This window comes from Ooceraea biroi, chromosome 1 (assembly GCF_003672135.1).
Source record: "Ooceraea biroi isolate clonal line C1 chromosome 1, Obir_v5.4, whole genome shotgun sequence".
NCBI lineage: Eukaryota > Metazoa > Arthropoda > Insecta > Hymenoptera > Formicidae > Ooceraea > Ooceraea biroi.
The window spans coordinates 11,137,922-11,164,310 of NC_039506.1; the positions used below are offsets into that span (position 1 = coordinate 11,137,922).

At 41.6% G+C, this 26,389-nt stretch overlaps 4 protein-coding genes across 8 annotated transcripts; 2 read left to right on the top strand and 2 right to left on the bottom strand.

The window, feature by feature from the left end:
* Window positions 1-8,314: 8,314 nt before the first annotated feature.
* Window positions 8,315-10,716, top strand: LOC105284751 (histone deacetylase complex subunit SAP30 homolog). Its single transcript, XM_011348494.3, has 3 exons — window positions 8,315-9,213; window positions 9,926-10,153; window positions 10,449-10,716. The coding sequence occupies exons 1-3, from the start codon at window positions 9,043-9,045 to the stop codon at window positions 10,578-10,580; spliced, it is 531 nt and encodes a 176-aa protein (XP_011346796.1). The 5' UTR covers window positions 8,315-9,042; the 3' UTR covers window positions 10,581-10,716.
* Window positions 10,717-11,069: 353 nt separating this feature from the next.
* On the bottom strand, window positions 11,070-16,235 carry LOC105284750. Of its 3 annotated transcripts, none has more exons than XM_011348493.3 (6): window positions 16,091-16,235; window positions 14,917-15,097; window positions 14,723-14,847; window positions 13,365-13,513; window positions 12,962-13,136; window positions 11,070-12,812 (listed from the first exon to the last, which is right to left on the bottom strand). In XM_011348493.3, exons 2-6 carry the CDS (start codon window positions 15,023-15,025, stop codon window positions 12,750-12,752), a joined length of 621 nt encoding a protein of 206 aa, XP_011346795.1. In that variant the 5' UTR covers window positions 15,026-15,097; window positions 16,091-16,235; the 3' UTR covers window positions 11,070-12,749. The 3 variants fall into 3 exon arrangements, with proteins under 3 accessions (XP_011346795.1, XP_011346793.1, XP_011346794.1); XM_011348491.3 differs by having other exon boundaries at window positions 16,018-16,214; XM_011348492.3 differs by having other exon boundaries at window positions 15,439-16,214.
* A 498-nt stretch (window positions 16,236-16,733) lies between these two features.
* On the top strand, window positions 16,734-18,368 carry LOC105284749 (nuclear transcription factor Y subunit B-1). Its single transcript, XM_011348488.3, has 2 exons — window positions 16,734-16,980; window positions 17,540-18,368. The coding sequence occupies exons 1-2, from the start codon at window positions 16,866-16,868 to the stop codon at window positions 18,085-18,087; spliced, it is 663 nt and encodes a 220-aa protein (XP_011346790.1). The 5' UTR covers window positions 16,734-16,865; the 3' UTR covers window positions 18,088-18,368.
* A 114-nt stretch (window positions 18,369-18,482) lies between these two features.
* Window positions 18,483-25,472, bottom strand: LOC105284748. Of its 3 annotated transcripts, none has more exons than XM_026971060.1 (4): window positions 25,043-25,472; window positions 21,651-22,396; window positions 19,493-19,642; window positions 18,483-19,178 (listed from the first exon to the last, which is right to left on the bottom strand). In XM_026971060.1, the coding sequence occupies exons 2-4, from the start codon at window positions 22,200-22,202 to the stop codon at window positions 18,675-18,677; spliced, it is 1,206 nt and encodes a 401-aa protein (XP_026826861.1). In that variant the 5' UTR covers window positions 22,203-22,396; window positions 25,043-25,472; the 3' UTR covers window positions 18,483-18,674. The 3 variants fall into 3 exon arrangements, with proteins under 3 accessions (XP_026826861.1, XP_026826832.1, XP_011346789.1); XM_026971031.1 differs by having other exon boundaries at window positions 21,651-22,431; XM_011348487.2 differs by having other exon boundaries at window positions 21,651-25,472.
* Window positions 25,473-26,389: the final 917 nt, after the last annotated feature.

Sequence of the window (26,389 nt, forward strand, 5' to 3'; positions counted from 1 at the left end):
GTCGAAGGATACGGATATATAATACTCCGCGTCCTTGATATAATGTTGGAGCTCGATACAACAGTAATAAAATTTCGACGAAAACAACGATGATATACAGCGTCTATGACGCTTAAGCGCGACGCAAGAGGCGCATCACGCGCGTCTACAGGAGTTTCCTATCGCGCGTTACACGCACACGGCTCGCGATTCGCGGCGATTCGGCGGCTTGGCTTGGTTTAGCTTGGTTTGGCGCGGCGCGACGCGACGCGAAGCGAAGCGACGCCGGCACGTCCGACGAGCACGCCGCTGACGATGACGATGGTGGCGATAGTAGTGGTATTAGTAGCAACAGCAGCCCGTAGTGGTAGTAGTAGTAATAGCTTTTTCACATTGGAGAAGCATACGCGCGCGCGAGACTCGCTTCTCTCTTGCCTCTACCGACTCACTACACGCGACGTCGCACACACAGAGGGCGAACCTGGCGAGAACGGACCGCCTGGACGCGCTCATACGATCTCTCTTTCTCTCTTTCCCTGTTCCTCTCTTTCTCTCTCCTTCTCTCAGTTTTCCCTGCCGCCCTCCCCACTACCCTCTACCGGCTGTCTCGTTCGCCGCTTCTCGCCATCTCTATCCTTCTTTCTGTCCCTCTCTTTCTCTCTGTCTCTCTCGCTTGTACACCCGTACCAGTTTAGCCTTCCTTCCAGCGGACGCCGGCAAACTCGCGACGTTGCCAAGCACGCTTTCACCCGCCCGCTCACAAAGGAGAACCTAAGCGCGCCGGCCAATCGAACGGCGTCATGCCGCCGGTGGGGATGGCGGGAGTCTACCACCGTTGCGCTACAGGCAACGTCGCTTTCTCCTCTTCCGTTCGTTCTCTCTCCGTTCGTAGAGAATTCGAGAGAGCCGCGCGCTATAGTCCCTCGCGTAAGATATTGAAAGAGGGGAGGAGTGGGATGCAGAGGGGTACAACGACTGCGAACCCTTCTCTACCCTTGAAACTCGAGGTCAACTTTTAGGCAGAGAAAGAGAAGCACGCGGAAAGAAAAGGAAAAAAAGAGAGGAGAGACGTATCTACCGCGACCGACTGGTTGATTCCTCGTTGTCGTTCTCTTTCTCTCCCCCTTTTTCGTTGTTTCTCTTTCTCTTTCTTCTCTTTTTTTTTACCCTTCTTAGTTTTGTTACACTGCTACAACGCTCTCTCGCTAACTCGGTGGAATTTGCCCCACATTGGACAAGTGACGCTTCCTGCTTTTCGTTCGTCGTACGCCCTTTTTCCCGCTCGTACGTACGCGCAAGGATGAGGACACGCGTCGTTATCCTTACCGACCGGCGGCGAACCGCTCCTTGTCGGTCGATACGGAAGAACCTTCAAAGGCACCGAAATTTCTCATTCCGCGAAGAATGTCCCCCCAAGGATCAACTACGCGGACCTGAATCATGCTCCAACGAAACGGAACGGATCAGAGTCGGTTTACGTACAAACTCGACTAGTTATGTGAAGTATCGCACACCACCTTGAAAGAAATATTTTTCGTAAAATTTCACGTAAAATCATTAGAATTTTCAGCATAGTTTCGGATCATGTCGTTAACTGCAAATCGACCCTCACTTTAAACGGTTCGCTTGCGCCATAATCATAATTAGAAGAAAGAATACATAGATTTTTCATTATTCGAAGGGATGCAGCGTCCGATTCGCGTTACAACTTAAGGGGCGCAATGAGTTTCAATTTGTCACTGTACGGCTACTCGCTCGCTTTTTCCTTCCCTCTTGTATTGCTCATTATCTCTTTACTGATCAACAGTCGCAAGAATGTGACGCGCGCGCGCGCTGCTCTTGACGATGTATCCTCACGTCATACTAATTTCCTCGCGATCTCGCTTGTGAAGTTGCGAATATCGTGAATTCCGACTCGCGCGAACCGGATAGAGAAGCTGGCCGATCGACGGCCTCGGGGGAATGGCCGAAATTTTTCCTGACCCCTCCCTCCCCGAGAGCGCGTTGCTCTTTTCTTTTTCTTTCTGTTTCTCTCTTTCTCTATCTTTGATAGAAAGATGAAATGAAAATGTATATCGCGGAACCTGTGCGTCGGACCTGTCCTCCCTATCCCTCCTACTACCTCGCAATCCCCTCCTCCCCTCTTCCGCCCCCCCCCCCCGAGCAACCCTTGCCGTCGTGAGGCGGCGGGTGAGTCGGTGCGGGTAACCCGGCGCGAATCGAAGAGAGAGGAGAAGAGAACCGGGTCCGGGTCAATAAGACGCATGAGCGAAAGAGACAGGGAAAGCGAGGGAGACAGAGGTAGCGGTGGCGTTGTCGAGGTTAGAGGGGACGAAGAGAACGAGGAGAAGACGCAGGAGAGGGGATGTACAAGCGCGAGAGAGGTGAGAGGGATGGAGGCACAAGAAAGACGAAGAGAGACAAAGCCATCGCGCATTCCCAGGTTCCAGCATTGGCAACTTAACGAACGGACATACGTATACATTTACGTACGAAAATGTTGAAACCAGCGAATTTCTAGCAGAATGAGACAAAAAGGAAAAGAAATAAGAGATTACAAAATACAGAGAATAGAGTACACCAAGGAAACGAGACGATGGAATGGAGATCCTTCGTTTACGTTGGTAGCGATCGAGCCGGACTAACCGATCTACTCGAAATATACTTGTATATTGCGCCCGAAAAAACGCCAACTTTCATAATTCGGAATATATTTTCGACTCGACAAAAAACCAAATTATCTACAGCTGTCTAATATAGATTTCATTGGATATCATATCGCTAGAAAAATTTCAATAAATTTGAAATATTCAAGTCATATCTGTAAGGATAAATGTATTGCTAAAAGATATACTTGGTATAAAAATGCGTCTTTTGATATCTTTTCGATTGCTTCGATTGAGATAAGAATTTGTTGTTAAATTTCGAGAGAATCAATCCTAAATCGTAGATGTGCAAAGGAAACCGATGTGTGTATATGTGCGTGTTACGCATTTGATTTGTACGTTTGTGGTGTACATCTCTGTGCGTGTATCTTACATATGTTGCGCATTTGCTTTTTCGTAATGTATCGTAATTCTTTATCTAATATAATGCGTTTGCGAGCGGCCACGCGAGACAGAAACGGTGGAATCACAATGGCGGGAACCCTCCGAAATGTACCATCTGCCTTTCGAAAGCTTCGAATCGTGCCATGTGGCAGTACAATTGTCGCGCCCTGTCGGTGCGCTTTTTACCATGCAATTGAAACAAAATACGGCAACACGTACGTTTTGACCGAGTTGAAATTTAATTGTCAAATGCTTCTTAATCCGCCATTGCTCAAATGATTGCTCATGACTTAAAAAATAAGAGAAAACCTGCTTCGTATAATTAAGAGAAACTTGCAATTAAATATTACAGAATAACGTTTCTAATCGTTGTTCTAAACTAGTTTTGCGCGAAATTCCAATAATTCCGTCAAAAAAGCGTAATTGCGACATGATTTCAGTAAAAAGATTTTTAAGCAAATATTTTACAATATAAAAGCAACAAGATATAGAATATGCGCGTATTTTATTTATATGTCGGTGATGCAATTTTTCTCCATTCCTAATTTTAAATTCTAATTCTTGGCACATCCGACGGAAAATCGTTTATCCAAAACGAATGAAGAAGTAAAACTGCGAGAAGCGGGGAGATATGCGATTTGTTCCAACTAAGTTTTGCTTTTGTGGATAATCGATCGAGAAGATATTGCGCATCGAGTAAGAAACAAATATTTGCGGCTGTGTTTCCCTTTACGTAGACTATAGTCAGTGTTGCGTTTAACTTGAAATAATCTAGATACAGATTTGATAAAACATATGAGCATGCATCTCAGATAAGAGAAAGATAATTCCGGTTCGAGTGTATCTAGGTAAAAGATGAATTAGTTAAGTGTTTTATCTAGATACTTTTAAGATATTATTTAAAACAATTTAAAATATATAAAAATAATACACTCGAGGCAACTACGGAAAATAGAGATATATTTCAATAGTGATACATTACATATAATAAGAATATTATATATAATGTATTAACAGTGTTTTAATAGGCTTTTATCGAATAGGCGATATTTTTTGAGAAAAATTGCACTCAGTGCGCACTGATTACGTTATCTTAGATGTTTCATAAAATATATTCATAATATATTACTTTTCTTATCTGAGATACAGATAAAGATGCCACATATTTTAATTATATAAATAAAAGATCAAATAAACAATGATCGCATCTAGATGAAAATCTGAATAATTGTATCTAGATAAACACTGACCATACTCTACATTGCGTGCTGTGTATTTTTAAGCTTGGTTAAAGCTCGTATATGAGTTTTTAAGTTTTTTCTGTGTATGAGTTTTTAGGTTTTTTCTGTGTATAAGTTTTTAAGCTTGGTTAAAGCTCGTGAATGTTTGCAAGGCTCGAAGCCACCGCGAAGTTCAATATCGTGATGTACACTTGAATACTCATTTATAAACAAGCTGTCTCGGATCAACAGTAGAGATTACTATTAAAAACCGAGAATAGGATGCGTGTCGTTGAGACACAAGCCATAAAATTCTCTTCATGATAATAATAGCCTTATGGATATAGCACACACACACACGCGTTTCTTCTTTTCTATTACTAACATTTTTAACAATCTTCACGTCAAACTATTCTTTGCGAGTCAGTCGTCACGTTTTCCATGTTACGGAAAATAAATCCACTGATTGTAACTTGTTCACTTGAGAGAGTAGTTTTGCTTGTCCATCACAACCTAATTTGATTACGGAATTACACTACATTGCGCCATTTCGGTTCCGATTTCGTGAACATCACACGTTCATTAATCGCGTGAATATAGAAACCTTTTTTACACGAGATTTTTGTGTTCTTTTAGCTGCATTCTTACACTTACGTTACGTTACATTTAAGATAAGAAAGTAAAAATGACAAGTGATAAGTAGAAACGAAAAATTTACAAGATAATTTATGACAGTTTCAATTCCAACTTGTTTAATTTTAATAATTTAATTTGCAAAATTAGAGATTCACGTCTGTTACATCTGTAACGGTCTTCCCATGAATAAAACTCTACCACACAATGGAAGATTCACACGTTAGTGTATACATATTCATTGAAAAACAGAATACCAATATTTCTTGAATATCACACGTTCTGCAATGCCCTCTACGAAAATTATCACAAACTAAAATACAGCAAACTATACCGAGTTCTTACGTGTGTATATATTTATATATATATGTATAATTAATCATTCATTAACGAGAGAGAAAGAAAAACGATCGAAAGTGTAAGGCAAATGCAGTCAAAAAGTATGAACCTATGGTGTCACGAAAACGGAAAACATTTATTTCGGACGCGCGAGAGATCACGTCGGACGACGACTGGTGGATCGAATAAAAACGTCAAGCGAGTCAACTGACGACACGCTCGCTTTTGGCGCCTCCACTGCCGTCGCACGATCAAGTCACGTCCAGACTCGTACACGTTAAAAAAATGCCCCGCATAGCGGAGCGACGCTTTACGTAAAAATATATCGCTAACACACTGCGTACGTACCGCGTATTTATCAGGATATCAGTCAGGATTCGCGCGGCACAGTGACGGCTGACAACCGATACGTGGCCGTAATGTCGCAACCTACCATCGTTTCTAACGTCATGCGGCGATGCAACGCACAATCGTGACGAGTCACAAGTCTGGATGCACCTTTATGCTACGCCGCGCATCGCGCGCGCGAGATGCACCATCGGCAAGAGAAACGCCTACGTGTAAACACCTCTCTCTCTCTCTCTCTCACTCGCTCGCGCGCGCGCACACACACACACACACTCTCTCTCTCTCTCTCTTTCTTCCTCGTGTTATGTTCTTCTATCTCTCCCTCCGCTCTACTCCCGCCAACTCGCTGCTCGATCGTGAGCGCATCGCGACATTCCGCTGGCACAAACGAGCGTATATATCGCGGAGAAAAATAATTTAAGCTATGGGCGGAAGAAAGGGCGGGACGCGAGAGGAGAGAGACGCGTCGATTTTCCTCGGAAAGCTCGAGATGAGATTTTTCGTTCGCTCGCTCGCTCTCGTGACAGCTCTCGACGGAGGATCGGGGCGGCGGGAAAACGGCTGGCGGCGCGTCCCGATATGTCGCGCCATGCATGGTGAAGCGATGACCGCGCGAGAGTGCAGCTGACTTTCCGACAATGGACGCGTCTCGTGACCCCTGAGAGACCCGATCGCCGATCCGATGCATGGCAAGGCAACGAGCAACGAAAAATTGCGAGACGTCGCCTACACGTTGCACGTAGCCTTGACGTCAACGTCGTTGACGCAGCGGAGCAAACGAGCGAGGCAAGGCGAGCGAGCGGCGGCGGTGGCGGTGGCGGCGACGACCGCGACGGCGAGCGTCTCCGCGGCTCCTCAGCGATACGCGTAACCACACAGCAAAGCTCACCGTCGTTTGTTTGTCGTACGATATCTCGATAACGCGCGACGAAACGACGTGACGGCAAGGTGTACGCGCGCGTAGCGTCCGCCCGGGCAGCCATTTGCTGTCGTGTGCTGACGGTAGTGCGGAAATAAAAGCTATACGTACGATAAACGCAGCACGGTAGCGGCCTACAACCAGCGGACACGCTCGTATTGGGCGAGCCCGGCGGCGCGGGCATACGTGCGGCGCATCCGCGCGGTATCCGCTCGATCTGTCAACGCGATTCACGAAAAATATTTGGATTTTTCTTACCTGGAACGGGATCCGCTACGGCTAAAAGGATTCTTCAGCTTCGAATATCGCGACCCCACGCCACTTGTGCGGCATACGACCAGTGTACGGGGAAAATCTCCCATTACCATTGGCTTATTTCAGATAAGCCGCAAAAAGTAAGCCAATCAGCGCTGACCTTTTATGTTTGGTGCGTTTCTTTTTGCCCCCCACCAGATAAAATGTCGGCCGGCCGAAAGGGCGGGAAAATGCATGTGTGCAAAGTCACTCGTTTGTCGACGAACGCGATCGCACTCGTTACAACCGCGATTACCTTATCGGAAGCCGTCACCTTCAACGGCCGATCCCGAGTGTCGATTTAGGTTTCGCTCGACGACAGATTGTCACGATCGACTATGCGGGATCGTTGAGGTTAGGCATTATTTCTATCGCAGATGGCGCCAGTTGACGTAGAACGCGATACGATGCAACGGTTGACACAGTACCGCCAACATCACGCGGAAAAACCAATAACGCGCAAGGAAAACTTGAGTCCCTGCTTGATGCCGTGATGCTCGTCGTTCATTTGTTTCTCTCTTTCTTCGTCCTTTTTATGTTTTGTCTTACGAAGGAAGTGTACGTTTTAAAATTTAAATTTATTATTTTCGTAGGAACGCAAAAAAATAGTTTTTGAACGTAATACACAAAAAATACATTTTTCCAGATTTTTATTTCTTTACGAGGCAAATATTTAGTTCCTAACATAAAAGAGAGATGGAAGAGTATTATAGATCGAATAGCTATTACAAATGCATTATATTAATTTATTATTTGAATTAGTGACATTGCGTATCCTAACCTAAGATATTTATCGTTGATGTAGGAACAATTAATAAATTATCTAAATTAATTATTTGCTCGAAGAATAAAAGATTAATGGTAAAATTTCAAGCACATGCAAATAATGAGTATACGAATAAGATTCTTGATGTAAAATTATACTGAACCCATACAAAAGATGCGTGTTATCTTTATCGCTATTGATATTAAAATAATAAGTCTTTTAAGTTTATTTGCGCTTTCCTTCCTTGCATTTATTTTTTCTGCGGTCAAAACCTGATACTGCAGCACAAGACTCATTTTGCCGGCGCTTCCTTACCTTTTTATGTCTAGTACAAAACGTGCTCGGAGAACGAAACAAATGAATGCGTTGAATTAATTTTTCAAATAAATTCTACCTAAATAATCAAAATGGCGACAAGTGTAGATAGCAACTTCGCAATTTACGTTTAATGCATTTCAGAAGATGCGCACGAAGGTCGATAGTCGTCGCCTTCGTTCAGAGTCATGATGCACAAGTATCTAAGGCTGCGAATGCTGCAAAAACACTTCTCATCCTTTTATTTATTTGAAAAAAAACAAGGATAAAAAGTGTTTTGTAGCATTCGCAGTGCTAACTGGACTACAGTCTAGAAACAACATCGTACTCGCTGAATATGCCTCGGGTGCACTCATTGGTTTACTAGTGCGATGACGCTGGTAAAGTAGGAAGGGAGACACGCGCATGCGTGTCGATTCATCAAAACTGCACGGATCTGGGAACATTGATAGCGTAGTCAAAACACTGCTTGCAGAGTTGCGACGCGCAGTCGAAAACGGATCGTGATGCGTATCGGTTGGAGTGACCGTCATTCTTGTTCCTGTTGTCGTCAAGTGATGTTGGCGTCGCAATAGCGATCGCAGCAAACTGATAAACAGTAAACTTCTCTGCGGAAAGTAAATCGCACCTGTGATTGTGCGTTGCGTGCGTCGCGAGCAGCGTAACACCAGACGATCGTCGGTGTAGTTTAATCAGAAACAACGTGCGAGAATCACGTACTTGTTCCACGAGACTAGCTCTGCTCGGCGACGGGCTCTCCTGAACAGTCGCGTGAAGTTGCCGAGACACCGCGTTTCGCGCGAGCGAGCGAGCGCTCCACGGTGTTGTAACCGGCGTAGTGCGGTCTGCGGTCCTCTGCCCGGTGCTTAATACTCGAGGATACTCGAACCGCGTCCCAGAAGGGAGGGACCGACTTATAAGAGTTTTGTAGGTAAAAAAAAAACGCTCCGAGTCTCAGGTTGAGCGCGCGCGAGAGGAAATTATGAGCGAGCGTGATCGCTTGGTGTGTCGCTGTTTCTCTCGTCATCGTCGCCTCGTCGCAGCTGCCGGCTGTGCTACGCTCGACTTTTGACACGCCGGCCACGCCAATCGTCGTCGTCGTCGGCGTCGCCGACGAAGTTACCGGGCACGTAACGAGGCGAGCGAGGTAATCGCGACCGTTATCAGCAGCGAGGCAGGATGAACGGCTTCAGCACCGGCGAGGAAGACTCCCGTGGGGCAGCCGACCAGATCTGCTGCCTGGTCGACGAGGGAGAGCGATGCTCACGTCCGGCTGGTAACGCGTCCTACAGCAAACGCATCCAGAAGACCGTCACTCAGCGGCGGCTCAAGCTCAATCTCGATCACATGGTCCGTATGCGCGTAAATAGGAGTAAATTCGCACACGAGCTAAACTTTCTACACGCACGCGTTTCGATTCTTTACTTTCACGAGAACCGGAGTAGCAATGGCATTTTGCGACGTTTCAGCGATATTTACCAGGATTCCAGTTAATTATGCTGATCTTTTTGCGTCTATCGTAATATTGAAAAATATAATTACTAGAATAGTAAGAGTGATGGATATATTTGAGATATATGAAGCATCAACAGTGACGCATCAAGACTGTTGTTCCATGTAACATATTCTAAGGAAAATGAAGTATTATGAGACATTGTTAATAAATTGTACTTTGTGACTACTCAAATAACATGTTATGCATGTTAAATAACATGCCAAGTGGTTATTATCTTTCATGAACTTACATTTCAATTTAAAATTGTGGAGTAACATTGCATAAATATTTCTATAAATTTGTTGCAACGAGAAGATTCACTAATATGGTGCAAACAATAACATTCTTTTTATAAGGAAATTTTATATTAATTATGTATTTATATTAAAAGTTCTTTGATTATTAGAAGGCATTATTGTCACATGCAAACAGCTGATTTCTATTCAGAAACGGAGATAGTGATCATACAGCAAAGTGCTTTGGCAATTGTGACGCTTTGCATATATTATGTAGATTTATAATTTTATTATTATTCTAATGCTTTGCGTTTGGATACAATGTGTACAGGCACGACACATATACATCTGTGATTATCACAAACAAGTAATCCAGTGTGCGAGAACCAAGCAGCAACAGCAACGCAGGCGTAAAGACTCCGAGGAGGACTCTGGTGAAACCGACAACGATCTTCCTGAAGTCGATCTTTTCCAGTTACAAGTCGGGACTTTGAGGCGATACAAAAGGCACTATAAAGTACCTACACGTCCTGGTCTCAATAAGGCTCAGTTAGCGGATGTAAGTATTATTTTCTTCTCTACTACCATTTTCTTATTTCGCGTACGCATGATGCTAATGCAGTACTGAATATAAATATAATTATATAAATATATAAAAATATATTTATATATATAAGGAGATATATAAATATCTTAAAGGATATAATTTAATCAACATAAATGTTTAAGGTATATAAATATCGTGTTATGCACGGAGATGTTTCCTGAATAATATTTATGGTTTTTGTTATTTTGTTATACCATTCTAATGATTATACTCTCAAGAATTACAAGGTATCGGATTATTGTTACAGACTCTGATGAAGCATTTCAAGACTATCCCGGTAGTGGAGAAGGAAGCTCTAAGTTTCTTCATATACACAGTTAAAACTAATGCGAATAAGCTGGATCAAAAAAATGGTCTGAGTAGTAGCGATACGACGTAGCGGCACTTTGCAGTGCGACTGCAAATTTCACCATGTAACTATTGTAATATTATTATACATTAGTTATGCAATAAGTGTAATATTAATTTTTACTTGTATATGTATTTTATAAGAAACTGTGTATAAAACATATATATATTAGGGAAAGCCAGAGAGCGAGCGAGCGAACGAGAGAGAGAGAGGAGAGAGAGGAGAGAGAGAGAGAGAGATATGTATGTATGTATGTATGTATGTATGTATGTATACGTTACGGTGAATATTGTAACATATATATATTTCAGTATCAAAGTTATTCACTTATTTTACCTTTTTTTTTATTCACACCGGACAACTCGTATGTGTGCATACATAGAACTTAACGTGATAAAAGTGTACAAATGCACGGGGATCGCTCGTGCGTTTCGTTTTAGAAACTGCGGGCGATAGTGTACGTTGGAAAGACAACACGCGTGCAATTATTATGAAATAAACAACTTTTGTCCGACCAATGTGTTTTTATGTCTCTTTATCTTTATTGCAAAAAAGAACAAAATACATAGAATATATATTCCGTGGTTTCGGGACTTCGATATAATTTCCCGATATATGTATATATCTAAATTTATTGTAAGTATATGAATATATGTGCAGTTTGACAAGTGCACTGTACAACGCTCTTCCTGTTCTCAATTTTTACTTTGTTATATGCCTTCTCAATACGTTCGTTAGCGACATAATCGCTGTAATAATTAAATGGTTTCTCCTATCGATTAAGCCTCTCTATAAAAACTTTTTATCCATCTCCCTTTAGAAAAAGAAATATGTATATCATTTTATAATTCCTCGGAAATATTTAGTGGATAAAGAAAGTATTTATTTACGTGTCTGTTTGAAAGACAATTGTACGCAGAAAATAAACATCGATACAAAGTGTAAGGTGCTTTATTCGACTTTATTATAAACGAAAGAAAATAAAATAGTGTATATTTGATTAAACTTTAATATGAAGATGTAATAAAGAATAATATATATCATTGGAAATATCAAGATTGTATACATTATATACTGATGTAATGATAAAAGTATAGGGAAGAAATTAAAATTTTAATAATTTAAAAAATAAATTTCATTATTTGTTAACACGATGTAATTACGATCTATATATTCTTGACACGATTGGAAAAAAGTATTTCCATGCTGCCTGCTAATGCTTTCTGATTATTCTTTAGACAATCCTTTTTTTCTGAATTTGTTTCATTACTCTCGCAATTTTGAACTTGATCCTAGATTCTCAATCCGTTTACCGTTACAAATACTTTATATTGCTGTAACAAGCATTTTCTTCTTGCCTCTGCAAGATGTGAATATCAATTCAATGATCGATTTTAAAAATCTTTTTTAGATTAAAAATTTTAGAATTACTAAATTATTGTAGACAACGTACTTTTTTTATCCACTATTCTTAAAGTTACTTTGTAAGTAGCAAAGTCAGTATATTGCGTATATAAAGTGTATTGCGAGGCGGCAAAATTATTTCTAACAATCTCTCTTGGAAATCTGTCATATATACGTAGGCGGTTATCATGTAATAAAATTACATTGTCCTTTCCTTATCATCTGCTAATGAACATCTTTTTTGCGTCGTCTGTTATGTCACGCGAAGCAATCTACTGTAGCTCTATTAATGCGGTATAAGAGTGCATAGTGCAATATGTACGTTTCTATTATTCTTGAACGTTACCAATATCGTTATCATCGCTATCATTATTTTAATATTAATGTCGCATAATAGCATTTACTGTTATTTGAATCATTAACTATCTCTAAAACTTGTACAGAATCTCGATTATCTGCCAATGGATAATTGGGACTCTGACTGAATTTGCATCATCAGTAATATATATATATATATCTATATATAATTAGCAGCATTAGTCGTATATATAATATAGCGTTTCCGTGTGAGAAAGTCATTATAAAATGGAATTCTTGTTTCCAAATCTATTTTTTGTGTTATAAGTATATAACTGAATTTTCGCAAGTCATTTTTCTTTTTCTTTTCCGGACAATATCAACAGTATACATAATATATACAACGATCAATAATACTAGGTTAGTAGTCAAATTTTCAAGCATGCAATGCTTGAATCAAAGTAAATCCAGCATGCCAGTTCTGTCTGGTGGTGTCATTTATACGGTTCCAACTTCTTCCGGATCATAATTTTTCACTCTCTTGTTGTACGCGATTATTTCCTGCAAATTAAATCAGTAGGTTTACATTAAATTTACAAAGATTTCATGCGGATTAATTAATTACGAATATTTGCACGAAAATCTGTAAAATAAATGTCAAGTCTCGAATTCGTTTTTATTTCCAGTGCAGTCCAAAAACAACAACGTACTCTTTCATATCGAGCTCTATCCTCTTCCGCGATAGCCATGTACTTAGATTTCGTTTGCAGATCCGTGCTCATCCACAATTTTCCTAATTCCTTTGCGATATCGCCTACTCCCATCTCGGGGTGCAGCTCCCTCATTTTACCGCGCAGCTCTTGGCAGAAATAGAAGAACGCTGACCTATGAGATATACAATACAATAACAAAATGATACAATGGGTAATCGCAGTTTGAACTTTTAACATAAACTATAATAACAAATATTTTTCCCATTATAACATATGATCGTATTAACTAAGAAAAATCGTAATAACACTAAAAAAACATCAAGCAATAATAATATTAAAGTGCATGTAAAAGGCATCGAAGTAAAATTCAATTGTCATTCGTTCGAAACTTGTCACATACAGAGCACGTTTCGGTGCATCCTTGTCCCTATATCTCTTCGTTCCTCTACGCGTTGGTCTCTCGGGCTCCTCGTGACCGCTGTAGTGTCTTTCATAGTAATACATTTTCTTGTTGTTGCAATGGGCATTACCATCCTCCAGATGTACAATCTACAAAAAAACATCATTATTATTAATTGCAATTACTGTAAAGCTTTTATCATACTATCTGAAATTGAAATTGTGATTTGACTAATCAAAATGTTTTGGTTGTTTTACATGCTCATCATTCTCTTTGATTAGATAAGACTGCAATTTAAACAATTTTTTTTCTCAAATTTGATTAAAATTTCTTAAATTGTTGGGAAGGTTGTTTCTAACTATGGTATTCATAGACAGACCTTATATTTCAGGCCTCCTTAAGTTTATCTTCAGATACTCTATGGATCATTTTATTGACTATGGAACATCTGAAGATGAATTTAAGGAGGCCTTAAATATAAGGCCTGTCTATAGTAATTCAAGTACTTGTAAGGTATGTCAACTGATGAATATCCACTTTTTATTGAATTTATTGTATTATGAATATGATAAAATTCAATATAATGTATTTTATTGTATTACTAGGGAAACACCTGTCTACGCCAGGCGTTATCATTGGCTGCGTTCAGCAGAAAAAGCAGATCAGTAAGCGCTCAGTGATTCTTTAATACAATTGGTTCTTGCCTTTAGATCTTCGCTGGATTCAAGTGCAGAAACCAATCATAATAAAGAATCACTAAGCGCTTACCGATCTGCTTTTTCTGCTGAACACAGCCATTGTTGAAATTAAGGGGATGCTGGAGCTGCTAGTGAACTTCTTCGCGATGGTGCTGCCATTTGCACAATAAAATGCTTTTTATAACAATTTCGCAATTTGTACGCACAAAATTGCGGTTGAACGAACTCGGGATAAAATAAAGGAATATAATGAAGCTTTTCAAAGTGACTTTAGAAGCGTAATAAAAGAGAATTCTCGATTCTCCTTTACGTAAAGGAGAATCGAGAATTCTCTTTTATTACGCTTCTAAAGTCACTTTGAAAAGCTTCATTATATTCCTTTATTTTATCCCGAGTTCGTTCAACCGCAATTTTGTGCGTACAAATTGCGAAATTGTTATAAAAAGCATTTTATTGTGCAAATGGCAGCACCATCGCGAAGAAGTTCACTAGCAGCTCCAGCATCCCCTTAAAGATTTCAAGAATTTTCCCATTACCTGGGGATGAACCCCTATCACCATGCGAAATTTGGTGTTTCTAGCATGTCGGGAAGTACTCGATCAATTCAACGACAGACAGAATAGGGATTTTATATGTATAGATGAATACAAATTATTGTACCTCATTCTTCACCGGTACGGCATTAATGATGAAATTTTTACTTTGTCCAGTATTGGACCACTTGGCCTGATTATTGGAGACTGTGGACACATTGTTCTGCTTCATCACACTTTCTCCGCCACATTCTATAAAAGAGAACCTAGTAGTCACCACTGAAGGAAAACTGAAGCAGTTTTCAAGTTACAACCATATACCTGGTGCCATATTAGTCTGGCCAACGATCATGGTGTCTCTCATTGCTGAGTTTAAAGAATTGTCACCAGTTTTTGCAAGATACACATTCTTTCTGTCCGATGACTCCATGATTGGTGATCCTTTGATTATTCTCACGTGATTCAAGAGCTATAATGCAGCTTATTAAGATTATAGAGTTATCTGTCAATAATAACAATAACTCAGTTTTAAAGATGCAAAAATTCAAAAAAACAATCAAGAATTTATGAATATATTTTATTTCATACTAATTGATCTTAAACAGAAAATCCATCATTTTGTAAATCTCATTAATTTTTTTTAGCGCTGAAATTAACATCCGTTTCCAAAATTGTTAATCACACGAGATTGTTGATACTCGATTACTCGTATTGGATAATTAAAAAAAAAACCAAGAACATGGAACTGAACCGACTCGATGGACTCGTGTATTTTAGCTGCACTTCCGACTGTAAAAAGGAATGTAACTTTAATGCAGCAAGGAAAATAGACCCATCACCGACCTGCGCCTCTTTTCTTTTTTGGTATTTTCGTAATTTCAAGAATTTCCGAGTACACTGGTAAACAGAGTTACGGAGGTACTCGCACCGTTGGGTTGAACGACTATCACTTATCGAACGTGGCAGGATGCGGGCGGCGGTGGTGGCGGACGCAGATTCGCGAGCACGAGAGGACGACGGATGATTGGACGAGAAAAAACGAATCGGGGACTGGCAAGCTCGCGGACAATGCCGAGCCGTGCGTGGCACTGTACGTGCTCAGCTATTGGAATTTCAGATAAAAAGGCATCGTATGCGGTACCGAGGCGATCGTCAACGATGCGTTCGTTGTCGCGAGGCTAAAGGACGCCAATGGCTTCGATCGTTCGTGCGACTTTGTGCGTAGCGTCACGACGCCTCGTCTCGACAAGGCTAGCGAGAATCACATCGACACAATGCGACGAGCGAAGCTAGGAAGGGAAAAAAAACCCGGAACCTAAGCACATCAGATATGGCAGTTGCCGTGGCGTGACGTACATTGTTACGAACGTATACATATACGCGCACAACTGTATGCTCAGCCGCACGAACATTGTTCTTTACCTATCTCTGTCGAGGTCGTTCAATCGCATAAATGTTGGTCGAACGTGTTCGCGAATCGCATCTTCCCGATTACCTATGTTTTCCTGAACGATGTTCACAGTGTCGCAATATTCTTCGCTAAATACCTCGCACGTACGTACACACGCCCGCAAATCGTTATACGGACAATCAACGTATCGCGTGCGTACGTGAGAGAGAGGAACTAAAAATCGCACAGACTGGAAACTGAGATAGCAATATGGACCACGTAGTATGTTGTGATACTGTAGTTTACTTCTTCGTTGAAGCAAGGCTGTTCGGTTTGTCGGTTGGATAGTGTGGATTGGATGCGGATGCTGAATAAAATTTTCCTCTCCTTAAAGATTTAAAAATGCTTTTGGATCTGTAACATCTTATTTTATAATCCAAGCACGTGGAAAACGAATTCTTGCACGTAAGATTGTACATCATGGATATAGGAATATTTGCGTGGAGCATGTGGGCTCCTCCACACAGGATGCAGCACGCGTCCACGTTTGTCCACGTCCCGATTGACCACAGGCCAATCAAATTGCTTAGTTTGATTGGGTTAGGTTAAATTTGACTACTTTTATTGGCTGTGTCCAATTGCATATTTCTGATAGGACAAACCGACGCACGCGCACTGAAAATTGGATACCGCTGAAGGAGTTCAGTGTCGCTACTTATATACGTTTATACCGTGGTTGAATCTGCTGAATGCAGCCATGATGTGATGCGTATGTGTATATACAAGCCACTCTTCGGTTTGTAGCAGCGTGAAAACAAAGATAGCATAGGTTAAGAGAGTAGAAAGTGTTTGATTTGCATCGAATCAAGCAATATCAGAAATGGAGAATAGTGGTGAGAGCGGAGACGATGGTGGCCCTTTAGGATCGACGGCGTTCTTGGGCGGAGGCGGCGTCGCGGCGTCTTACATCGGCGTACAATCGGACGACATGGAAGGTAGGTTAGCGTTTTCTTCGGAGAGATAACGTTCACATTGGCATTCACGATCGTCACGTACACATTTCGTCGTACATTTAAATATTATTTGAATTCGCGATCTGTTATATTTGTATCTATCATATCATTAATCACATCTCATGTATAAGTATACAGTTTCTCAGACTGTACCATGTTTACAATTTTTATTGCAATAGTGATGAAGCTCGTTAAAGTTCTTTCTATCTTTGCGTTGCAAACCATCAACGAGCGATATGCGTCAATGATTAATAAACCATTTTTAAACGTATTGAAAGGTTACTAAAACTGTGTCTGTACTTGAGAGATGGGATTAGTTTGCTACATAAGATGTATCAAAATAAAAATGTATCAATCATATGTATTTATTAAAAGATCGATATTTTTATATGTATATATATATATATATATATATATATATATCTGAGCAGTATATTTATACGAGTATTCTCCTTTGTAAATGGTCGCAAACAAATTGATAGATGAGTTGCTCGAGTAATAAAGGATAAGTGTAAATTTTAACAAATGCTTCCAAACCTAGATGACCCTGAGAACACAGATGACTCGAATCACGGTACGGGGGATCCATTGCAAAGTCCTGGCGTTTCCACGGCTGGTGGACCTCTCCGAGAACAGGATCGCTTCTTGCCGATAGCGAACGTAGCAAAGATCATGAAACGAGCCATCCCTGAGGCTGGGAAAATAGCTAAGGATGCGCGTGAATGTGTACAAGAGTGCGTGTCGGAGTTCATTTCATTTATCACGTCGGAAGCGAGTGACAGGTGTCACATGGAGAAGCGTAAAACTATCAATGGTGAAGACATTTTGTTCGCTATGACCACGCTTGGTTTCGACAATTACGTCGAGCCTCTGAAAGTGTATCTGCAAAAGTATCGTGAGGCAACGAAGGGCGATAATCCTCCGAGCACTGGGGCGGCTACTGGTAATGGGAAAATGGAAACGCAGGGTAACATGTACGAGGATCAGCTATTCGCCATCACTGCGACGGCATCGAGCGTCACCAGTTCTGACAATTCGGTCATCTATAGTTATTCATCCAACGAACAGATGCAATTCCAACTTTCCTGATCACTGGGAATTAAAGTGATATCGATATAACGTAAGACACACGCGTTACACGTTCTAAGATACTCTGTGCGATCTGTGAAATTGGGCATCGATAATCGTCGTACAGATCCGAGAAAAGAGACGCGACTTTGCCTAGTAACATGGGCAGCGAAATATTTTAAGTTTTAATGTTAAGGCATAATCATTATAAGATTCGATCGAACCGAAAGGTAAAAATAATCTTTATAAAGAAGCAAGAAGCTTGTAAGAATGTGAGCGCAAATAAACTGCAAGAGACTGTTTACGAGAGAGAGAGAGAGAGAGAGAGAGAGAGAGAGAGAGAGAGAGAGAGAGAGAGACCTGGTGGATCGATCTAATGGTGGTATCGCTATTTTCTCGAACACGACACAAGGGTAGAAAAACGTAGCCGATTCCTTTATTCTTCTATTGTTTAAGCTCTAAAGACGCATTCAGACTACTCGTTAGGCTGCGAGAACTCGTGGTTCAGGCCGCAACGGAAACTAGAGTCGGGTACTTGGACAAGAACCGGCAGTAAATCGGCGTAGAATTCATTCGTAGAAAACGTTCGTGATGCGACACGTTGTCCTTCACTCCGGTAATTGGGCAGGCGAGAGCAGAAGCTCGTGTCCCTTCGTCGCTGGTGACACGGAGCGGCTCGTAGGCGCGATCGGTCGTTCCTGTTGCTGTTGCCTTTGCGTGGGCGGCAGCAGCGAGGCGGTCGGTAACGTTCCCATCGATCGTGCATCCGCTTTCCTCGCCTTCTCTTTCTTGTGCGAGGCGACGTGGCAGAATCGCCAGTGGCACGGGCCGCAACGGCACAGGCAGAGGCATAGTAGCACGCGGAACAGGCAGCACAGTAGTCCGGCGCACAGTAACGATGGACCGACTAGCCTTAGCTGTGGGCTTAGGAAGCCCTTTTCCCCGATGCCGACAAACGAGATAATTAAACCGAGCGCCGTGGTCCCTAGACCCACGTACAGCACAGTATTCACTGCCGCGCTGACCTCTCCCCTCTGGCGAATAGCGTTACTGCTGTCATCTTCCTCGTCGTCCTCGCCGCTGCTCCCGTAGCAGTAACTGGCATCCCTTATCTGAAACGCGACGAAACGAGTTACTCCCTCGCCAGACTCAATTTCCGACTATATTGTATCTCGCTCGATAAAATCTCGCCGCAACATGTTATATAGATTCTTATGTAGATTCTTATAAGAGATCAACTTTATCTCTCCTCGACAAATTAATTCAGCAAATTAATTCGAATTTATGCAATTTAATTTGCTCTTTGATTTGTACTTGTATCTGTATTAATTAAACATCGTAATGTAAACAATATAACATTTTCTTTTTCAATATAATATAGATAATTTTCTTTTCCCAGTGTCACGACAGTCTCAATAACGTTTACCCTGTTCCTCTTCATCCATCGCCGATGTGCCTCGCATTGCTTCGTTCTGTAGCCTTCCCGATTGTATCCAGGCGACGTAGGAGATAAAGGAAGGGGCGAGGGTCTGTTGCAGCCTTGCCATGCCGCTTTACCAGGTCCCTGACCGCCACACTGAAATATGTAACTCTCAGACATATCGCCACGAGTAATTGTCAAGGCCAATGTAAATCGTATGAACTTTCGTTAAAGTGACCTCGTCCAACGAATTATTTGCTCTTTTACTTTTTCGGTAAGTTATTTCTGATTTACTATATTTTGCACAATTATTTTATTCGTTATAAAATTTTAAAAGACAATTATGCATATCTTGGATTTGATATGGACACGTGAAAGTCTTCTTCGATAACTCCTTTATAAATATATTGATGATTGTGTTATATGAATGAACGAGAAGTTATTTTAATCAGAAATGATAGCTGAGAAGGATATGATTTATCGGTTCAGTTCATTATGCAGGATCGCCCCGAAGATCATTCGATCGATTTTGCCGTAATTGCCGTAAAAGGCTGAAGGAGACATTGATCGGCGAAACAGCACGTATATTGCGGATCGATACTCGCGGAACCGTTGCACTAACATTATTCTATACACCTTTCGTTCGTTAGTGTTGTTGGCACTCGGAAGAACCGCACGACAAGTCGCGATGTTAATTTACGCAGGGTTCACGCGAAGGAAGGAAGGATTAAGATCGCTTTTCGACGGCTGACGACTCGTCGTATGGCGTGACTTGATACTTACCCCGTACACGTAAGATCGTGGGGGATATCGTGGAAGCGGCGGAATGAGTCTGGTGGCGAAGTTGGAAGGTAATTCTCTAAAATTCACCACCTTACCCCCCCGTATTCGGTGTTTCTCTCGTCTAATCAATAGAGCAGCCTGCATTCTGCTCACTCATTTGCATATACTATCGATTGTCGGAATCTTGACCTTTTTCTTTGGCCCTCGCTTGACTTTTCTTTTTCCTTCCTCTTATCTTTTTTTACCTTATCTTCCCCTACCCGATAACATGAAGAGAAGACCGCTCTTTCTACGAGGTCCACCACCTCATAGATACACCGCCGATCCCGATCGGTACCGGACGTGACGGTCTACGGCTAAGATCGCGCTACCCATCGCCATCAACATCGATCGCTGCTCGTGTTCACCGACGGGAATCGTAGGAGGCATGTTTCACGCTATACTGAAATTACATTGCGAGCCTTTAGCCGACCTGGCCGAGGGCCGGGAGAATATTCGGGCGTGGAGAATCTGTCGCCTCTCTTACTCCTTGATAGGTTTATCGCGTGTTGTACGCCACCAGACAGCCGATCGATGCTATTTGCTATACGTTGTACGAGGTGCCGGCAAAAGAGATGTGGTGCAACCAGAGGTAGCGTATACACGCTTAAGTGAGGGGTGAGTCGCGCTAAAGCGATAGAGTGTATGTGTGTGTGTGTGTGTATCGAGCTCGTAATATTCGTTGGTCTAATTCGCCGATGATCGCACTTGGCAGAGATAACGGTTGTACGATGAGTAGCATAATCAAGTTCGATCGGTGTACGCTCAAACATGAAACTGAAGCGGAAAGAATAATAAAATGGATCCCTTCCAATCGAGATTGTTGGCGGTAAAGAAATACACTGCCTGTCTGTGAGAGAAGCAAATCTTTATTATCTATTTTGACTTTGATTTTACTTCATATAATGACGAATTCAATGTACTAAAAACTTAACAGAAAAATGGTGGAACTATAAAAATAAACATACAGCTTCCCGGTCAACTTAAACGCCTAAGGATATCGCGTGTAACGATTCTTAAAACATATATCATAATTTTGTCGTTGAACTTATATCGTTTGACCAATCAAGCATCCATCACAAAACCAAGCATCAGCATCGAATAACCGGCAATTCAACAGTTTTCTCTGCCTGATAGGCGCATTGCGTGACGCATTTTATCTCACATTTGCGTGATTTCTGGGATTTGCGTGTGAATAAATACATGTGGAGAACTATACGTAAGAAGGGTGGACGGTGTGATAGTGGTGGTACGTGACTTGGGCGAGAGTGAGCGGCTAAGAAACAGCATGAGTCCGGGAGGCTGGTCATGAGGAAGAGAGAGTTCCCGACGATGTACCCACCTGTAGCTCCGAAGTAGGAGGCGAGGCTCGGAGATCGAGGATCGAGGGCGGCGGAAAGGGGAATTTGCTGGACTTGTTGGCCGGACAGGTGGCGGATGCCGAGGATTCGAGGGAGAGCGGGGGTGGCGAGATCGGAAACTGGATCGGCGAGACCGGCGCGACCTGCTGGGACTTGTGGTGGTCGGCGTGACGGTGCCGATCGTCGATGCTCGGGTGGAACGCGGCGGACGACGACGACGTCGACGTCGGCGCTTGCTGTTGCTGATGTGCTCGTGGTACTTGCGATGTGGGCGCAACTTGGTGCGAACGATTAGTCACGAGCTTGGTCGGATGGTGGTGGTGATGGTGGTGGTGATGGTACTGGTACTGATGGTGATGTTGGTGCTGGTGCTGGTGCTGGTGGTGCTGGTAGTGCTGCTGATGATGACGCGAACCGGGTGGAACGCCCTTCAATCTTGGCGGGACGACGTGGACCGGTGTCTGCTTGCTGAGCTGCAGCCGCTTCTGCTTCCTCCGGTTGGCGATGCTGGCACCACCCGCCGCGGCGTACATCGCTCAGCAGATTGTCGGGTTTCTTCCCGCCTGTCCGTCTCAGAAGCAGCTTCGTGGCCGGCTGCCCCGTTCTCGTTACGAGTTATGTCGCATGATGCTGACAATCCATGTCATGTGTCTCTCGATTCCTTATTTTATCTCGCAAGAATTCTCTTTTCCTCTCCCACGTTCTTTCTCTTTTTCTCTTGCCCCCTCTGGAACGGCAAGAAACGTGACGGAGCTCCGGCCGCTGTGGCGCCCGTCGTTACAGTCTACGTCTCTAAATCACTACGTGGCAAGCACGTTGAAAGCGGTTCGTTTTACGTTGGGTTGAGTCACCACTAATCAGCGAACGCGTAACGCATTATTTACTTGGTTTGATTCGCGTATTCCAAGCATAACTTGCCATCACGTTTATTCCATGCTTTCTCCGAAATAGCAATCTTTTTTTCTTCTTAAACAGTTTTCAAAGCATGAATAAAGCAATATGTTAAATCTAACTCTTAGATATTATTGTTTTCTAATTCAAAATGAAATAAACACATTTTCCATATTAAATAAAATAAAAACAGAGAAAATAAAATTTGAAGAAAGGATATGAAAAAAGAAAAAGATCATTTTTACCTTTTAAATTGAAATACGAAATTGAATCTCAAAACTCAAACACTGCACGTTACACATATTGCAATCAATTAGAATCATGTTATATATAGCGTCTCTATAAAACTTTTCGGTTATGCGTTCGCTGGATATTCGAAAAGCAAGTACGAATATAACAATATACGTAGCGAGCAATTCATTCGTGTTGTATCAGAAAGTGTGCATTTAGAAAAGTTAAGATATGTATATATATATGTTATATAACATTATGATTTAATAACAAATAACAAAATAATACTCAGAATTTGAAATAGTGATTTTTCCGAAAATTTCTATGTAAAGTATATACGTCAGAATGTCTTGCTCTGCTTTCAGTTTTCGCTAATTCCTAATGGCAAGACAAGAACAGTTGAGCTTTATATCTAATTGCTATTCATATAGTTCTATTAACATAAAAAGGTTTTGTACAGTCACGATATGCATACTGGAAAGAATTTTTCAAATAAACCTGAAAACTTCTTTCTATCTTGCATAACATTTATAATTCTTTCACATTTATACAAACTTAATCATATAATATGCATATGTAAAATGTTCCTAACTTTATATATGTAAAGTGATTTAAAAAGAATATTGTATTACTGTTTATACATATATATAAACAATTATGTGTAATATTTTCTTGTTACATTTCTATTATTTTAAGAAGCGATCTCAAGATGATTTTGCATTAATTTTTAAAAGTTTAGTAATATCATACATGGCAATTTCCATGACCGTCATAAATGTACGTACAACTGAGTTGTGTATTAAACATATTGATATTTACTCGTAATTTAATTTCGATTACGTGTGTCGAAAGCACGTTCACAGACTCCGAACTTGCTTCAAGCATAACAATCTTCATGTCACTATTAACAGTTTAAAGTGCTTAAAAAATGAGCGAAAAGCTATTTCTATTGCATATTCTATATGCATATTTATACATTAAATAAAAGTGCTTGATTATAAATTACAAGCGTTTATTGTGAGATGATTGTAAGATAGTGAGAAAAATGGCAATAAAACATATCGCAGTTACATGTAAATTTTCATTATGATTACTTTGATACTTCGTAGCTGATTTCAGCAATATTTATTAAATTCCAAAATAATTTAATTTTTCATCTTTTTATTTTTGAAAAGAATTACTTTTCTAGACAGAAAAGTCAGTTAAATTATATTATTACGTATAAGTAAGATAGTAATTAATATATTATATTTGATTACTAAAGCCTTATGTCCACGATGCTAGAAATCGGTTCGAGATCTCGGTCTGAGAAATATGTAGCTAATCAACTTGCAGCTTTTCCGTAAAAGTGCAAATTGATTGGCCACACAAGGTTTAAGAATGGTAAGGAGTCCGTTTCATCAATTAATTTTAATATTAGTCTAATTGCAGAGAAGATGAATAATAATCAATTGACACTGTTCAAGTTCCCAACTTTGATTCTTAAATGAGTAATAAAAATAATAAATAATATAACATTTTAATTATAATTAACTGACGTTGATGAAACGGGAGTCAAATTACTCATGTTGAAAGAAAATTGAATGACAGATTCTAAGGACCGTTCTCCAATTCAACTATGCAGCGGTTAAAAAACGTATGACGAATGAGTGAGTGATAAGCGTTGATCATGCCTAGCGGCTAAGCGACACATGCATGCATGACACGGTACATGCGTGCACAAAAAAAGTTACGAGAGGAAAATATATATTCAACGTGAAAAATCCGCGGATATTCGCGGGACCAAGAAACGTTCACGACGAACACGAGATATCGTAAGAGAGATATTAGAAGAAAAGTAGTGACCTACTGAGAAACTGTCATCTACTCGTGATAAAAAAAAGATAGAAATTACAGGCTGGCTGGTGGCCCCCGGGAATATCATGATTCTTGTTTTTCGCATCGTTTTTTCTCGATGGGGGGACGAAAAAATCTTTTTTTGTTTTCTCATTCAAGAGGGAGGTATATACATATCGCGAGGGAGACAGTATTATAGGGACAACGAAGACGACGACGACAACGATGAGAGACAACGAAAGGGCTACGCTCGAGTGTAAATCTTTTTTTTTTTTCGATTCGATCGCTAGCGACCGCTGCAGCAGCGGACGGCGGCTTCAACGGCGGCAGCAACAGCAATTATATAGCAAACGAAAAAAAGAAAGAAACAGGCATCAAGCCATCAACCAACAACACCAAAAATGACTGCGCGTACCAAACAACACGAGAAGAGAGAGAAAGAGAGAGAGAGAGATATCGCCACGGTGCTCAACCCCCTTTTTCCTCCCTCTCCCTCTCTTTCTTTCCGTTCGCTCGTCCGCTCGTTTTCTCTTTTTCCCTCTCCCACGTTCACTTGACTCGTTCACGATAAATAGTGGTACGACATTTTGTCGCCCCCGTTGCTCGTGGGCACCCTTCTTTTCGCGCTGCTCTGTCCGTGCGTCCGTCCATGCAGCCTTATCACGAAACGCACGCTTCGTGAACGCGCACGGCGATGGCGATCAAAACGAACGGCGTGTCTCTCACTCGATCGTCGGCGAGGCGCACGAAGCCTCCATCGCCTTTCTCGCGGATGTAGGTAGACGCGCCCGTCAACCCCGCGAGCGTACGTGCGACCATTCACGACCACCGACTGACGGCCGGAGCAGCCGCAGACAGCCGCATCGCACGCGCCTCTACTCTCTCTTTCTCCATTTCCTTCTCTCTTTCTCTTTCTCTTGCTCTCTCGTTCTCCCTCTATTTCGCTCTTTCCACCCTCGGCACACATCGGCGCAGTAGCACCCCTGCGCGCAGGGCCGAGTCTAGACGGGGGTGCAAGAGTCCAAGAGTAACGACAGCTGACTCATTACTTTCTGTCTTTACTTTCCGCAAAAGCGTCGCATTCACGAGAGAAGAATTATTGCTGAGAAAAACAAGATATTTGTGTAAAAGAGAAATAAAAAAAAAAGATCGCGTCAAAGCAAACGCTATCTGTCGTTGAAGAGCATTATATTAGCAAATATACTTCGCATGCTGCATTACGGATCTGTTAAAGTTCACTTGAAATTGAGATTGAAGAATAGATTCTACGTATATCGTATATCTTACATTTCGTAGACGGGATTGACGGAGGCTCGCCTGGCTTTTTTCGGTTCGTAATTCGGAGCGAAGGGTGTTGTTAAACAGCGCGCGTGTGCGAAAACGCCAAAGTCGAATTCTGGGGCGCAACCCGCTTTCGCGCCTATTCACCCGCCCCGGCTGTAACCGGGTTACCTCGCCCTCTCGATCTCACCTGAGTCGATATCCATGCTAACCCGTTGCCTTTGACCTTTCACCTCTACCACTTTAGCCTGATTTTGCGATGCTGGCAACATCCTGCTTTATCGACATCGCATCGATGCTTCATTAAATTAATAAATTTTTTACTTGTACTGTTATGTAAATATCATTAATACATTACGCGTAATTAAAAAGTGATTGAGATATGAGAAATAACATTTGCTGCGTGGAAAGAATCGTATTGTTATACAGAAATATTTTTTGCTGTGTAATTTATATAGTGCTCTCTCTCTCTCTCTCTCTC

Bases quoted from the DNA above. Each gene is read 5' to 3' on its own strand.
- LOC105284751 (XM_011348494.3), top strand. From the start codon at position 9,043: ATGAACGGCTTCAGCACCGGCGAGGAAGACTCCCGTGGGGCAGCCGAC. The intron at 9,214-9,925 runs GTCCGTATGCGC...CAATGTGTACAG, and splicing joins AGCTCAATCTCGATCACATG to GCACGACACATATACATCTG. The intron at 10,154-10,448 runs GTAAGTATTATT...TTATTGTTACAG, and splicing joins ATAAGGCTCAGTTAGCGGAT to ACTCTGATGAAGCATTTCAA.
- LOC105284750 (XM_011348493.3), bottom strand. From the start codon at position 15,025: ATGGAGTCATCGGACAGAAAGAATGTGTATCTTGCAAAAACTGGTGAC. The intron at 13,514-14,722 runs GTACAATAATTT...GTTTTTTTGTAG, and splicing joins CCGTACCGGTGAAGAATGAG to ATTGTACATCTGGAGGATGG. The intron at 12,813-12,961 runs GTACGTTGTTGT...TTTAATTTGCAG, and splicing joins ATAGAGCTCGATATGAAAGA to GAAATAATCGCGTACAACAA.
- LOC105284748 (XM_026971060.1), bottom strand. From the start codon at position 22,202: ATGTACGCCGCGGCGGGTGGTGCCAGCATCGCCAACCGGAGGAAGCAG. The intron at 19,643-21,650 runs GTGGGTACATCG...TACATATTTCAG, and splicing joins CTCCTACTTCGGAGCTACAG to TGTGGCGGTCAGGGACCTGG. The intron at 19,179-19,492 runs GTAAACGTTATT...GTCGCGTTTCAG, and splicing joins GATGGATGAAGAGGAACAGG to ATAAGGGATGCCAGTTACTG.
- LOC105284749 (XM_011348488.3), top strand. From the start codon at position 16,866: ATGGAGAATAGTGGTGAGAGCGGAGACGATGGTGGCCCTTTAGGATCG. The intron at 16,981-17,539 runs GTAGGTTAGCGT...TTCCAAACCTAG, and splicing joins ACAATCGGACGACATGGAAG to ATGACCCTGAGAACACAGAT.